This window comes from Lagenorhynchus albirostris, chromosome 10 (assembly GCF_949774975.1).
Source record: "Lagenorhynchus albirostris chromosome 10, mLagAlb1.1, whole genome shotgun sequence".
NCBI lineage: Eukaryota > Metazoa > Chordata > Mammalia > Artiodactyla > Delphinidae > Lagenorhynchus > Lagenorhynchus albirostris.
This window is the reverse complement of record NC_083104.1, coordinates 77,322,161-77,338,689: the sequence shown is the minus strand read 5'-3', so window position 1 is coordinate 77,338,689 and position 16,529 is coordinate 77,322,161. Positions and strand designations below refer to the sequence as shown.

The 16,529-nt window shown below is 47.1% G+C and overlaps 1 protein-coding gene across 1 annotated transcript in view; it reads right to left on the bottom strand.

The window, feature by feature from the left end:
- Nucleotides 1-8,332, bottom strand: part of TFAP2D (transcription factor AP-2 delta) — a 54,510-nt gene extending 46,178 nt beyond the window's left edge. Inside the window, exons 1-3 of the mRNA XM_060164226.1 lie at nucleotides 8,294-8,332; nucleotides 6,798-7,295; nucleotides 3,269-3,329 (exon numbers count right to left, since the gene is read on the bottom strand). Coding sequence (XP_060020209.1) covers nucleotides 3,269-3,329; nucleotides 6,798-7,295; nucleotides 8,294-8,332 — 598 coding nt within the window. The remainder of the gene's footprint in view (nucleotides 1-3,268; nucleotides 3,330-6,797; nucleotides 7,296-8,293) is intronic.
- Between the last annotated feature and the right edge of the window lie 8,197 nt (nucleotides 8,333-16,529).

Here is a 16,529-nt window from a genome sequence, read left to right as displayed (position 1 = left end):
AAGAGTGGGTTTTCCTTTCTTTTTCTTCTTCTCCTTTTTTTTTTTTAATGATTAAAAACACAGACGACTCCTGTAAATAGAAGCCTCATTTCTTCAAGAGCTGCCTTTTGAAACCCAGTATCTGAATATTCAACGAAGGCAAAGCTCCACTCTGTACGTACAACATTAATATGATCTCTGCAGAATTTGCTACTCAGAAATATTAACATATCAAAGCCAGTGCCGGAGGCGAGAGAAGCTATCGATACGCGAGCACAGGGTAAAGTAAAGATTATTGGTTCTGATGGTTGGAGTGGCGGAGCTGCGGGCAAAATCGCGCACACCATTAACCGAGAGTGAGCGCTCGGGGAGCTGCACCTCCGACGCGGTGGCAAATATTTTATCTAGGTGGTAATTACCTCGCCGCTGACCCTCTTCCGCGTTCTTTGGCTATAGGGCTTCATTATAGGCAAAGACAGTGTAACTGCCACTTACCAGAGTGAGTCAGGGAAATGGTATTTTGTTCTTTGCAAACAGAAGTGGCCAAATTTAAAGAACTGAGACACACACCTCCCCCCGACAAGCACACGTACCACACTGCAAACAGGACAGCCTCTCCCTGATGAATTCGTGTAGGGCATTTAGGGCACTGTCCTTTTTTCTAAAAGAGCATCCAGGGGTCTTGAGAAGTGAAATCTATTTTTTTCCTCCCACAGTAAATTCTGGAAATCATTAGAAATGTAAGTTCATCCGAGAGCTCAGCAGGAGAGGAAAAATGGCAAAAAGTTTTGCTTTTCAAGAAATCATGTTTCATATGGTGAGTCACCTGTAAAGCATGGATTAGAAGAGAAACAGACTTTTCCATCTGAGCTATTGCACAATATGGCGACATAGCAGAGCGCTTGAGTTAAAGCCCTCCCGATTTTTGATGAACAAAGGTGACTCGAGCTATTGATGTTAGAATCCTGTGTGCTACCAGTGACAATAGAGAGAAGGGACTTCCTTAGCGTTTCTTCAAAAACGGGGAGTCCTGAGATGAAAGAACTGGGCAGGCGGCAGGACAAACATCACCTTTTAATGCAAGACTTCCTTGCTATCCATTTACAAATTGTCCTGAACATTGATCCTTTCAGAGTAAACAGACACACAGAGACACACACCCTGGTCTCCGAGGCTCAACTAAATTAATTGGCCTTTCTCTAAGACACGTGGAAATGGAATAAACTCAGCAGCTAAATTCTGAATGCCTTTGCATGGAGGGGGGAAGGATTAGGCTTTAGTCAAACAATACAGTCGTAAACCCCAAGTTACCTCCCCTCTCTCCTTGGAGCCACGCCGTTCTTCTAAAAGATCAATGTTTGGTTTAAAATAAATTCGGCTCCTATTTTTAGGTGAATGACACCGAATTCTACAAGAGCAATCAAACGTTACCTAAGGAAGCCCATTTCCATGGCCCTGAGAGGACAGGCACGCAGTTTCCATCTTGTAGTGACTGGAGAGCTTTGGCCTTTCCTGGGCGGGTGGTGAGGGCTATCCCCTAAATCTCTTAACGAAAATTCAACGGATTGCACAGCCGCCTCCCTTCCAGCTCTCCGCCTCGGCCTCATAATTCTCATCCCCTGCCAGCTATTGTACGATCGGATGTAATTGCCAAGCATTTGAGAAGGTGATGTTGGAGCCACTGCGGAACTGAACGCAAAAACGCAGTAGCGCGAGCCGGGCTCTGGGAGGAGACAGCTCCGGGCTCTAATTAGTGGCGCTGTCCTTCAGCACCACCGACATCTCCGGGAGCCCTGAGTACTTGGCCTCACCTTTAGTGTGAGCACCCCAACGGACCCGGATCAGCACGTCACCTGGTCCCTCTTTCACTGTGTATTTTAATCCCTCTCTCCAATAATATGTATATTTTATTTCAATTTTCACTAGTCTGGGCCTATTTCATGTCATTTCAAAATGGCTGAGTATTGGCCTGTCTGACAAGCTTAATACGGCTCATTTTTTAAAATTTCTGTGGAGCAACAGTAGTAGTTTAAAAAATAATAATTTTCAAATCGCCATGGGGTGAAACAAAAGATTTAAATAGCCATTTAATGGAAGTTCCAAATATCCACTCTGACAATAGTCAGTTTCCCAAAGGAAAACTCTGTTTTCTTCCCACCTCAATTTAAACGGAGTTTCACATTGGACATTGGGTTGTAAAACCTGCAGTTTAAACATGGAATAATCCGTTGCTTCCTATAGATGCATTTTTTTCTTTGGAAAAACACTGGAGTCTTTTAACAAGCTTTGAAAGGGGTGGAGAGGGACTGAAGGACATTTATTTGGTGCCATCAGAAATGACTCAGTTTTTAGTGGTTCGGTTACTAGAGACAACTGCGGCCCTGGAGCTGGAATTAGTCCTAGTGAATAGGCCACATCTTATTAATTCGTATGAAGTTGGGGTAACAGCTGGTCCGCCTTGCCTCGTGTGCTCCTCGGGTTACTCAGCTTGCTAGGAAAATAAGCTTCAGAGGCTCTGGGTACAGTGAAGTGGGGAAGCCAGCAAAATTGGCACTGCCTTGAGGCCCTTAAAATGTCATAGTTCAAAACCTTTTGTCAAAATGGAATATTTGAGATGCAGCTCCCATCAGCGTCTGAGCCAAAATCAACAGCTCTCCACTCTTGCCTACCCCCCACCTTCCAATTCCATGGGTAACTCTGGATTCAGATGTTTCCCTCAACAGATGGGAACAAGAAAGCTTTATCCGGTACAGTTAACACCACCTCCTCCTCTCACCCTCCCTTAAAGAAAGAAATGTTCTGGACACTTAGAAAAATGAGGGCAGCTACAATATTGGTGTTTCATTAGCCTTCCCTGAAGCCCAATGAATTTAACCTCTCAAAGCCTCAAGCTAACATCATTACCTCAAACACCCAGGCTGTGGCTGGCACATTTAGGGGTAAAAGAGACCAGAAATTCTGCTCGAGGATGTGGTGATGGGAAAAGGGAGTGTGAGAAGGATTTTTTTCCCTTTTTTTTTTGCCTCTAACTTTGGTTCTGTCACTGCTCCATTGAGGAAGAGCAAATCTCTTCTATCACAGCCTTTTGGACACAGGCTGGTTCAAGCCTCAGTAGAGGAAGGGAAACTTTTTCATGTGGGTATGCCTGTGTGGGACAAGAGTAATTGACCAAGAGTCATTGTTTCCTCTATCATCAGATGGGGATCTGATGTTTAAAAGCATCACTGGACTTTGAAGGCAAAGTAACAGATGAGAGAAGAATGTTCAGTTTTGATATGTTGTTACTTACCTCTTCTTATCACTCCACCTTGGCCATTGAGAACGAGCCCACACTGGGCTTCCACAGAGCCCTTAATAAAAGAAAAAGAAAGAAAATCACTCATATAGATACTAATAGATACATTAGTTAAGTCTTTCAACCTGTCCCACCCCGAACCCCATCTCCCCATAACCCCAAAGTAGACATTTAAATGCAACCACTGAGCTGAAGCAAGTTTGGAAGCACACACAATTTTAAGGGGAAAAAGTGTCAGAAAAACCACAATCTAAAAGTTGTATAAATTTTAAGGTATGCATTTTACAGCACCATACAATATTACACTTCAAAGCACAGGAGTGCCTTTTATCTTGGCATAAGAGAATGAGAAACGCTTTGAGTCTCCATCAAGGCACACAGCATATATATAGACAGTTTCCACGGCATTTTCTGCGTGGAGCAAATGACACCAGAAGCATCAAGTCTGGCACTGTGGGTTTCTTGGGAGCTCATAGGAGCTATTTCAAGTGCAGGATTCAAGATCTCTTATGAGGGTTCTGTTTTACCCCAGATGTAGGAGCATCCTATCATGCTACCCAAAGTGTGTCTTATGGAGGAAACACCTTCAGTGTCACTCACTGTAGATCTTCAGCCTCCTAATGGATTGAGGGATCATTTGAGCTGGGAAGGAGGAAAAGGTCTGCTGATTTTTGATTAAGAAAAATAAAAATTTCTCTCTCTCTTCTTTCTTTTTTCTGAGTCGAAATGTGTTAAAGGCTCATTTTCCTTTACAAACAAACGAGGTATTGGACTTGAAAGAGGACTTGAAGGGTGTTAACCTACCCAACAGCCCGTGAAGAGTTAAGTAAATGCGGAGAGAGTCGGTGCATAATAAAAACCCACTTTACAAAACAACCTTTACAGCCCTGGCTCCCTTTCGCTTCTCCATTTTCACCATATTGAGGCAGGCCTGTAAGACCCCCCTTTTCAACCTACTCACGAGTTCTTTCTTATTTTAACTGTTCTGCCTTAAAGTGATTATCAAATCAATATGAAAAAAAAAAAGTTGGAGACTGAGCATAAATTAAAGCAGTGATGGGAAAAGGTGTGACAGTTTCCTTTGTTGGCCATAGCAAATCTTTTTAGGGGACTCAAAGATGGAACTGAAGCCACAAGACTGTTTGCATCTGTTAGGCAGACTTAGACCGCCCTCCAAACCATTGGACTTTCACTTAAAATTCTGTGCAGGGAAAAGTATATTTACATTTGTTGCATTTGAAATGAGGCATATGCTGATGAATGTTTTAAAAAGGAAGAAATAAAAGGAGAGAGACGGGTTTCTCCCACACATCCCCTCCCCATTTCTCTTTTTAAAAGTAGCTATGACTTTTTTTCTTTTTCTTTTTCATTCTGACAACTAAGTCCAGGAGGAGTGGAAGAAAATAACTTGCCAAACTTACAACTTGCTTCTATGTCTGTATCAAAAATGTATATACACCCTTCTGTAGACATAGATGCATAAATATATACCATTCTCCTCTATTCTTCTAGTGTCTTGGAGTGTTTCTCTCATGATGAATTTTCCCTCACTATGAGCAAAAAATGGCAAAAAGGAGGTTAAGAATGTTAAAAGACATAGGATGAAAGTAAAGTTTTCAAAATGTCTGAAATGGAAAAGGTAGAGGCCAGAAGTTCTCCAAGGAAGTGAATCACTTTCCCTCCCTGTCTCTGGCGCACCGTTAAGATGTTTATTTTCTTAAAGGAAATGAATCTTTGTCTCTTCACTTAACAAACTTTTCCCCCTCATAAGTAAAACATGTTGTTTGGTCGGATGACATTGCATAAATGACCAGTTGAATGGCACTAAGTCGAAAATTGGATAAACTACGGTGTTCTTTTGCACGGGATTCGCTCTTTGTCTCGTGCTTGCAAATGTTCTAATCCCCTCTTTTGAAAAATGCCCGGCTTTGTGCCTAGCACAGGAAAAAAATTTGTACAGATACAAAAAAATCAGCGGCAGACGTGGCTATTAAAAGGAGTAAATAGGTTTTAGTTGAGCTAAGCATTGAATGGCAGATTTTTTTCCTCTTGAGACATAAGGAGATCCTTGTGAAAAATGTAAAAATGCCCTGAGCGTATAAAATTATTTCGTGAATGTAAATGTAGAAAGCAAGGTTTATGGAGCCAAACCTTTTTTCTCGTGCGCGGATTTTGTGGCTTGGGCTCTTTGTTGGGACTGTAAGGGCTTTCGCTTTAATTTTTAAATAATCCCTTGCTCAGAGGTAAGTGAGGGAGAAAGATTTTCTGTGCGCAACGAGGGATCTCTTATGTCTCCGACTCGTGCTCTTCCAGTATCTCTCCTTTCATTGTGGGGACCTTGGAGAAAGTGGCCACCTTCGTGTGGACTCGCAGGCAGAGCTGTACTTTCAGCCAAAAGAATGCACAAACTCGTGTCTTCTGGGTTCTGTTTGGGACATGTGTGGACTTATTTGTTTGAAATGTGGCTGTGACAGTATGTCTGCATAATCATATATTCTATTGTTGGCAAACAATGTGCAAAAATACATTAAGAGAGAAAGTAGGAGAGATCATTTGATTGAGTCATGGCCTTCACCATATCTGAATTCCTTCCTTCCTTCCTTCCTTCCTTCCTTCCTTCCTCTCTTTCTCCCTTTATTACTTTCTCCCTCGCTCCCTCCCTACCTTTTCTCCTTTCTTCCTCCCTTCCTATTCATTTTCTCTCCCCCTCTCTCTTCCCTTGTTTCCTTTCCTTCTTTCTAAGGAGTTGCATCTTTTGTAAAAATTAATGGCTTGGAGAGTGAAAACAAAGTTGTGACTCGTTCAGCCAGGTGACGGGATTGGGTGCTCCTCGGGCAGCGAGAATCAGGCTCAAGCCCACACCCCGGCCAATTGCATTGTGCAGAGCCTTTCATTGGGGTAAATTTTTGAGGCTTACATTTGCGATTCTTTACTGTCCACAACGATCTAGGATATTTGGTGAAATTTTAGCTGGCGCTCAGGGTCCCCCAAATGTTCTGAGAACAAACCAGCCCCCCCAATTCATAGTACGCGCCCCACAAGCTCAGTCTGGGACAAATGCCTGGAACACGCGGGTAGACGCAGCAAAGCTCCGAGACTGAGGGTACGATTGGTCATCAACTCATCGGGTCTTACGCTGAGTCCAGTTGGCTCAACCCCAGCCTACGTGATCTCCCCCACCCCATGCCTCAGGGACAGAAATGTGGATTCACAAAAGACCTCAGTGCAGAACGCCGGAAAGTGGGGGGCCCGCAGCTAGCTGGACTCCCGAGCGTCCAGGTGAAATGCCTGCTCCAATGAGAGGGACAGAGTGGCACACGCCTCCTTTAATTGTTTTGATAACTTTCCCTAAGTGGTGTGTATGTGTGCGTGTGTGTGAGTGAGTGTGTGTGTGTGTGTGTGTGTGTGTGTGTGAGAGAGAGAGAGAGGTGGCGCGGGGAGACGGCTTACAGTCGGATTATTAACGGCGCGGGAGGGGGAGGGAGAGGAGGGGAGGGCGCAAATTCGCCGCATGCTTATTTACCTGCAAGTCGTCGGCTCCCGCGGCGGCCAGCCCCAGGCTGGGCCCTGGCAGGAGTCTTTGATCTGGGTGCATTCCATACTGAGAGCCATGGCTCATGAGGGACAGGTCGTGGCGGCGGTAGGCATCGAGGCAGCCCAGCTCCCGCCTCTGCTCGTCCAGGCAGGACGACTTGAGCGCCCGCGCATTGTGCAGGTTAATAAAGTCGGTGGGCTCCCCGTGGTGGATCTGCTGGTAGTACTGTTGCGAGTGGTGGAGCGAGTTCAGAGAGTAGGCGTCGGGAGTGACGGCCGGGTGGCTGTGCTGAAACTCGTAATGGAAGGACTGGTGGTGGAGCGGGGTGTACTGGTGGTTAGTGGAGAAGTAGGGGGACGCAAACTCGGTGCCGGTGGTGGAGTAAGTTAGAGGGGAAGAGGAGGAATAGGCGACAGTGGAATTGGCTACGGACTCCAGACAGCCAAGCTGCATCAAACGGTAGCTGTTTGATCCGTCGTGACGTATCTGGAAGGAAGAGGGGGAAAAGGGAGAGCAGAAAAACTTGAGGTTTGTCATTTTGCAACCGAGGCGCGGCTGTCCCGGAGCCGGGAGCTTTTCTCCGGCTCTCCGAGGGGCGCGAGCGCGCAGGGCTCGTGCCGAGCCGCAGCCGGGCTGCGCGCCTTCGCCGGGGAGCCTGTGCGAGCAGGCGGACTGGGGGTGGGCGGCCTCGTCCTCACAGTCGAGAGCTCGGAAAAATATCCCCCACCCTATATAGGTGCGGGTGACACACACACGCGCGCGCGCGCGCACACACACACACACACACACACACACACACACACACACACGCACAGCCCCTGCCCAACTTGCACAGGGAGCCGGACCCGGGAGCCAGATTTGCCACTGACTCCGGGGCTGCGGACAGCAGAACGAGAGCGTCCACAGGCGCAGCGCCTCGCCACTCCAACCCGCTGCCAACGACGAGATGCCGCGGCTGTGCACGCTGGGATGTTCTGCCAGAGCTGCTCAAAATCTTTTATCTATATATTAAAAAAAAAATCCAGTCTGTGCAAATCGCCCAACTTGCTCATTTTCTTAACCATTTGGGGCAGGGAATCCGACTCCCCCCTTTCTGCTTTAGTCTCCTAGAATAAGCCCATTCCAAAAGGGGTGCGTGTTCCCCACCCCCTTGTCCACCTACCGCCCCCCACCCCATCAATCTCTTTGCCTTTCTGAGTATCTTTTTCCCATCTCTATCTCTCGTCTCACCCCCTCCTCCCTTTCTTTATTATTAGGATTATGTTTTTCCCCTCATTATGCCAAATGTTTCTTAACGTGGCAGAGAGTTGCCCTTCCTGGCGACAGATGTCATAACGAACTTTCTCCCTTCTCCTTCCTTAACTTCCCCCGAAAGCCAGATTATAATTAAACGTAACGGTCCGATATAAATTAGAGACAGGGGAAGCTGCCGCCGCCGCCGCCACACACACGCGCGCTCAAAAAAAAAAAAAAAGTAATAATACCTCGGCATCGTGGACTAGTCCCGGAAAGGTAGTTGACATGTTGGGTTTCTCCGAAAGCTTACGATGCAATTTCCCCCTCCAAAAAAAGAATCGGGAAAAAAATCCAAACTTCTTGTATTTTCCAATTTTTTTTAAGGAAAAAAAATGTTCTATAGATAGAGATCTAAATTGTAATGGCTTTGCCCAGATCAGATAGCTCCTTGCCTCGTACCCACTTAAAAACCTGTAGGAACAAAATTTTCCCTCTGCACAAAAGCAGCTCCCTGGAACAGATTTTGTACTTGCTGAGTATTTCTTTGGCTGATGTCGTAGGTCCCTTGGTAATATAGAAGTTTTGAAAATTAAGCATCAGCACTGAGAACTGGGCGGACAATAGGCAGAAGAGATTTATCCCAGGAGACAAGGAATAAATATTGTATCTTCGCCTAATAAGGAACTGGAGGTTCTTTCAACATTTTTATCCATTTTTTCCAACCTTTATCATGCTTTTCTATACCGACTGAGGTGGGGACTCATCTCTGCAGAGAGCATTTGCACACAGTTTATTGTGAAGATAAAGATCTAGCCCCGATGTGTGTATATTAGAGATAGAAATATATATTAATTAAAGCTTCCTTTTACACAAGTAAGTGTTCATGCCTATTGGTTCCACTCCCTGGATGCTGAAAGCTGCTTTTTCCAACGAGTACCCAAATCAATTTCACCCAGACTTGGGGGTATCTGCCTTTGACCAAGTGGGAACAATACTCCTCTTTCCATATTTACATGAATTTGGGTTCTTTTCCCTTTTTTGAAAGGCAACACCTGGCAGTAGCTTACACTTTCAGCAGCTTTAAAACAAATAACCATGATGGACAGTCCCAAGTTTCCATCATAAAGAAAGAGTGTAACTGGCCATATATTTAAGAAAAATATAAGAGAATAAAGACTTGTGACAAGATTCTACATTTAGGTGAAACGTTGTCTTCCACTCCTCAACCCAACCTATTTTCCCCCTCTTTTTGTGTTTTACTACTTCTTTTTCGAAAAGACTGCTGAATGTTGTATGGACCATTTAGCAGGGGCACCAGGTATTTGAATACCATTACCCCCCCCAGACCCTTAAATGTTTGAAAGTAATATTTTACAAAGAGAGGGCATGAAGGAGGCAGTGCACACTTATCTCTGTCTCCTCGGTGGATTTCTCGACTTCCAAACAGTATTTGAGTTTCACTTCATTCAAAATTCATCTTCCCGCATCAAGTGGTCTAGCGCCTAGAGCGGGTAGCAGTGGCTACAGGCCCGCAATACTGAGGCTCTGCTGAGTCCGCTCACGAGCCCTGCGTGCCTCCAAAGAACCGGCTGGCCCCAGACTCATCTCAGAGATAGAAGGGGTAATTTCGTCTTAATTGCCATTGCATTTGGTTGGCTTTTGAGTGTTTAAGCTGAGAAGGTGTCTTAATAACAAGCCGCAGGCAAACAGGCAGGCATGTGGCTTTTTTTTTTCTTTTTCTTTTTTTTTAGGTCGGGGTTTGGGAGGGTTTATTAGGATCTGCTCATGCAGGCTAACTGGGGCTGTCACTCAGCACTCTTTGCTTTATATAAATGGACAAAGCCACACGACAAGAATTGAAATGCACTGTCTGAGATGGAGATCCGCGGTGCTTCAGTCCTGTGCAGGGATCAGCTGCCAGCACTTGCTCCCCTTTTCAGGGTGCGCAAGTGCCCCCCTCCCAACTTCTCGAAATTCCATATTTTGGTCTAATGAAGTCAGCTCAACAAAGATGAAAAGGAAGGATGACCAACTTGATCTTTAAGTAGGAGGGGTGAGATAAAGGCCGTTGCCACTGAGAGGCTGACTCCCAAAATGCTTGCAGTGGAATCTTTTGTTTGCCAGGACGGAGAGAGGCCTCTATATTCCACCCACAGACAAAATACGCGTCCGTGGCAGCCGGGGCCTGCCCCCAACACCTTACCCCAGGAGCGCCCGCCCCTGCGGAGGTACAAACCTCCCCCCAGAAGAATGTGCAGGTTATCTAGAGAACGGCCAGACGCGCTTTTCCTGGTAGCTCTTGTTGGTTTCCCAGTACATCCCAGCTCAAATGGGAAAGGACGGCCCCTTCTCAGACAAGCCTCAAACCCCTCCCTCAACTCCCCTACTGTCAGATACATCTTCATTGAAGGCGAAGGGACCTTCTTTGCCCGGCTTAGGTCCAGGCAGCAGACGCAAAACCCTCTCCCTCGGGAACGACCAGGAGGCTCAGGACGTCTTGGCCGCCTGCTCTGACTGCTGTCCCAGCGCATTTGGCCTCTGCGTTTGGCCCTGTTGGGGCGAAGGTCCACACGCGGCCCCCGCACTTCTGGTACTCCCGGTAATGAGCTCTGGCCTGGAGCTGAGTACATCCACAGAATGATCTCCATTTGTCCCGGCCATCTGAACCCTTCTGGACATCACCGAAGAACTGACAAACGTACCTCTCCCTTCCATTCCCTAACCCCACCCAGTTTTCCTGAGTGACTTCTAGGTACCAAGACAAAAGGCGTCCAGGCTTCATTTACTGTGCTTCTTGACCGCCCCCCCCCACGCCATGGTATCAGAGGAAAGTAAAGATCACGAGGGATGAGGAAAAAAACTTGTATTTAAAGGAGATGAAGCGGGGAGGGTAAACAGCATCTCCTTTAGCTTAGGAGTCTACTTTGCCAGGGCCTATGGCTTCTTTGGAAAGCTCTCCTCCCATCCCAGTGCCCCAGCTTCCCACACCAGCGTCTAAACTGTAGGGAAACCCCATTTGGCCAACTGCTCCCTCTCGCCTCATCCCAACTTTAAAAAAAAAAAAAAAGAAAGAAAGAAAAAGAAAAAAAGCTGTTTGTCCGTGAAAGAGAAGTTGGGGAAATCATCAGCGCCATATGTACATACTGGTCAGCAGCTCCCTTCCATCTGCTCTGGGGTTGCTTGGCGCGCCCCTTTTCTAAAGAAACTCATTGAGGCAGGTGTGTGCTGCGCTTGGTGTCTGTGTGTGTGTGATGAGCGCGCGCGGGGTTTGTTTCTGTCAGACAGTCCCCCCCACCACCTTCCCTTCCCATCCAATTAATAGTCTTGAGCAATTAATAAGTGCCATCCTGCTTGACCCAAAGGCTGGGCTTTTCAGCAAAGCTAATTCCCCTTTCTCTGCTTTGGCCCTTTCCGGGAGAGCGACTGGCCACACATTCTCCAGCGGGAGGTGTAATTGAATTAACTGGCCACGGTGAGTTGGAGACACAGTGACAATCGCCCGGGGCTCCCTCCCTGGGGAAACCGGTAGTGAGCATCCCAGCCTGAGCCCGAAGCCGGACCCGCTCCGGTGCACTCAAGATAGCTCATAAAAGCACAGAGCAACCCTGCCAGCCCGGCACCCTAGAAGCTGGAGAGGGTCTCTCTTAGCACCCAGCGCTTCTGCTCTGCCTTCTGAGTCCACGCTCCACTCCAGGAGGGATTGTTCCACCGCAGCCACTTTAGGAATCAGCAGAGAAATCTTTATATCTAACGGGTTTGTTTTGGTGAGGATCCAGAGCTAGAGAAGAGAGTTTCTGAATGGTTTCCTACAGTTCAGACTCTGGTGTAGAAAGCTCAGGTCCCTTCCTGGGCTTTTAGGCTGGTACCGTACTGGTCACCCCAGTTTTCATCCAGTCCCAAGCATCGCCATAGAAAGGATCTGCCACTCAGTGCGTGTTTGAGTTTTGTGGACAAGTAACAACAAGCAAGTGCCTGTCCCTAGTTTTATTAAACACGTGTTTCTCCTCCTCCTGCTTCTTCTTATTCCTACTTGGGATTTCTTTTGCTCCTCCAAATGGATTTTCTATGGACTTTGTTCTCCTGTTGCTTGAACAGACTTTTCCTACAGAATTGCTTGCATAATTCTAAGTGAAGTAGAGTGGTTAAGGACTGTAATTATTTGGGCATTTTCAACCAAAAATACTTCCTTGGATATACACATACATCAACCACAGTATCTTCTTTCCTCCCTCTGTTCTTCCTCATTTCTTTTGTTTCTTCCTTCCTCTTTAGAGGAAGGTAGAGATGAGATTGAATCCATTAAACTTATGCCTTAAGGGAGCATGTGTGTACATTGTCTAAGAATGACATTTAGTGTGTTCTGCTCCAGCGGGGCACACAGTTCCAGAGCCCAGACATGAGCTAGCACAATAGGAGACAATTTTCGTGATCGCGAAGACCCTGGCTTCGGAAGGGTACTTGTACAGGAGGACAGTGGAACACTGAAAAATCCACTATGTTCTTTCCACAAAGTGACCAAGAAGTGTAGATCTGTTCATCAGTACTTCTCCTAACCCTTTCAAGCCTCCAAGCCCCTTTCACTCCTTATTCCGGATGCACATAAAGAGCAGAGGTGACTTTAGAGATTCAAAAAAAAAAAAAAAAAAGTAAACAACTGCTGTGTCCTATCTTAGTGGTGTTTATTCTGGTTCTATCTGCCCTCACTTCTTTGTGAATCTCCATGAGCACTTCCACCCTGGTTAGTCTTCTAAGACAAACTCAGCCTGGGGTTTCCAAGAGCCAACCTCACAGGGAGCCCTCAGGGGCCCTCGCTCAAGAAGCCCCAGTTTCACAGTTACTCAAGCTTTTAATGACCTGGCAACCTCTTCTTATTCAAGGACCTACTCTGGTGTGATTCTCCTAGCATCTACCAGTAGTAACCGTGGGAGAGTGGGTGGGTGGTGTCAATCCTTCAGGTGGTGGAAAGGGAAACATGCTGGGTCCACCAGGCAGTATCCTAATCCCTGGTTCATTCAGTTTTCCTGATTAGCCAAGGTGGACAGAGAAGAGTGCTCCAAATCAGGCAGATTCTGGGCAGGAGGCAGAAATCGAAAACTTGACCCAGTTACAGGACCAGGATATTAAGGGAGAAAAGTCATGGCAACGTGGGTATGTAGGTGCTCGGGGTCAGACTCCGTCTCCCCCCCCAGCCAAAAATGAATAACTTGCCTTTCTTACTTCAGTTAGCCTCAGCTGGTGCCAACTCTGGGTGTCTTTCTAAAGGTCCCTCCCCTTTCCTTTCCAGTTAGGCTTTGCTAACTCTTCTTCCTCTTGGTATTCCCCACCCGCATCCCCATTCTTCCTTCAACAACAGAAGGGTCACTTTTTGAAAAACGTTACCTTAATTGCAAATGAGAAATGGCAGACCAGTCTTAAAAAGAGCTGTGGGATATTTAGGGGAAATTAACATTTCTGATAGACTCCCCAGTCATTTCAGTTTAAGAGTTGTCATTGATTTTTTTAAACTCCGTTTTCTTTTTCTTTCTTTCTTGTTTCTTTTTCCCCCTCGGTAAAACCTCCTCCGGCAGGACCCTACCGCCCCGCCCTCTGGGCTGATCGTCAAAAGCCTAATGCGGATCTGTATTCCGCCTTAGTCTTGCAGCCCACAGGCAACATGGATTCCGTAATCGTACAGAGAAAATGCATTTGCAAGCAATTAAAACGCCTCGCGAACGTATTAGTCGAAAATTAAACAGAAGAACTCTCCCGTCTGAAGTCTTCCCTTTGATAACAGTGAAACTTGGAGCGGAGGCCCTCATCCGAGAGGGCGAACTCCTCGCCCTTCTGCAGCAGCTGCCTGGTTGGACCGGGGCTCCCACCCTCTCCCGGCAGCGCAGCCGGGGCGCCTGTAGCGCCTGCCTTGTCGTCCCCGCGTGGTCTGGGGGCGCTCAACCCCAGGCAGCGGGGCGAGCCCGGGAGGGCGCGGCGCCTGGAGACCTCTGGGCTGGCTGTGCTCTTTGTGACAGGAAGCTGAGGCCTAGCTCTCCCAAGGGAAACTTGCCTCTTTTAGCTAAGAAATGCACGAGTTCGGAAAGGACCGCGCTGCGTGCTCTCTCCTCCCTCGGTGGTTTAGCCTTGCAGCGCACTAGGGGTTTTGGGAAGTCGGCCGGCGGCCGTTTCAGTAAATGGAACCTTCGTTTACTAAGCACTTTTACAAGTGTTGACTCCTCTGATGCCGAGAACACTCCCTCTCCCCATTACTTTCTTTTTATAGAGCAAAGAATAACAGTAAAGTGACAGCAACAGCTAACACTGAGCACTTAAACGTGTCAGATCCGTTCCGAGCTCTTTACGAGCATGGTGTCATTGTATCCTTACAGCATACCTAGGAGTTAAGTATTCTGGGGTAGGTAGAGTGTGTATTAGTGTCAGTATGAGGTAGGTATGAGTGCAAACGGGGACCCTGAAGCCCTGGACCCTCCCTCGCCCAGCAGGTAAGCAAGCAGTGAAAGTGGGGGTCAAAGAGGTTTCAGTGATAGCCTAGGTCACACGAGCTTTTAACTCAGTGATTTTTGGCATCAAATCCAGACTTTTTTCCCCTCTACTACATCTTCTGGCTTCTACTGCATCTAAACTTTTCCAGGTTTTAATTTCCTCCTTTTATCCCACATCTCCATTCCTTTCTAGATGCCTAACAAAACATACCCACATTGAGGCCCGGCCCAGGTTTCTTTTGCAGTAAGGGAGGGTCATCTTGACGCCTCTGGCTGCAAATCCAGGCTCCTTGATCTGACTCCTCAGTTTCCTGGTGACGGACTGCGTGTGGGGCTTCCAGAGGCTGCCCGCCCTACCCAGGCAGGTCGGGTTCTGGCTCTATCCCCGGTAGGCAGGGGCAGAGGCCGGCCGGCTCCGCACGGATGCTCTGAGGCTGCGGTGCACACCCGGAGCCAGGCCACAGGGGCGGCCGGCGGTACCCGCCAGGCTCCTCTTATACGCGCTTCCCAGTCCCACGGAGGCTGTGGCTTTGTGGATCCACTGCTGGCCTCCGGGACCCCCTCGTAACCGAGATGCAGCAATTAGGACTGTTGGATTTGGAACCACAGAACCTGAGCTTCAATCCTGAGTTCTACCTGAGCAAGTCACTTAATTTTCTCACTTGTAAAATGGAAAAAAAAAAAGTTACTAACACTTAGCTCCTCTGGCTGTTGTGAGGCTTAAGTGGAAAAATTGCCTATCTATTATCTATTATCTATTATCTATCTATCTATCATCTCTGTGATTAGCCTGGACTGAAGGGAGCATTTAATAAATGTTGGGTATTATTATTTGGAAGGAGGGGATTGTTAAGAAGGCCCCAGAAGAGAGCCTTTATTAGTAGGACATCCTTGCTTCCCTAGGGTCCATTTTTGCAGACCTTGGACAGATGGCACCAAAGAAAACCCGGCTGGGAGGGACTTCAGAGGTCACAGGATCCTACCCTTTGCTGACATATGATGTATAAAGTCACACAACTAAGCGAGCGACAAGGCCAGAGCCAGAGCTAGAACTCAGACGCTTGCATCCACTCAGTCCAAAGCCCCTCATTCAGGATCCAGGGAATGGGCCACTCGCTACCCACACCCTCCCGCTTCTTTTATGGCTAATTTGTATTTCCTCCTGACTTAATTAACATTTTGGTCTTTAAATTTTTTTTTGAATTTTGTTTCTTCTCTTTCTTCTCACTTTCTCTCTCCCCCCCTTCCTCCCCCCCTTCCTCCCCCTCTCCCCCCACTTTTGCCCCAGGGTCCCCATATGCCTTCCTGGGATTCTGCTGTTTTAGCTCCCTCCCCGCTAATCTTCAAAGGCTTCTGTCTCACCTTTGGCTCAATATCCTGGGCATCTTCTCAGTGACATGGTTGAGGGAGGGGGAGCGTGTGTGCTTCTCCATCTGCAATACTTTGAGTCCTGGTCACCCTAGCACATGTCACATCACCTACCTTCTAACCAACCCCTGTGGGTCTGCCTGGTTGCTGACCCCAAGCCCCTGCCTCTGCTTCTTCTCCCTCCTAGTGGCCTTGGGGAGCTTTGAGGCAATCAGGCAACCAAAGCCTCCTCTTTTTTTTTTTTTTTTTTTTAAACTAAAAGAGCTTTGTCTTCCTCTTCTGTCAATTACCCCAGCAGCCTCTCAGAGGTCCCATTTATTTTTCCATTGACCTTTTCTTCCTTACCTACTGGAACAATGCCTTATTATTTTATTTATCTTAATCTCTGGTGCAATCGCCCTTTTATTCTTCAACTTGGCTGCGCTAGTGTTTGCTTTTACCCTTTCTCGCCTTCATTATGTAATCTTGCCGAATCTCCACGCTCTGTGCATGCTGTTTAAACCTCATGTCTGTCTTTTACTTACCCTTGAATAGTTCTGTTTTGAAACTCCAGGTCCACCCGTATTTACCGTATTCCTTTTTTCCCAACTATCTGTCTGCTGCCTGGAATGCCCAGGGATATTGTCCAGAAATGTGTACCAGT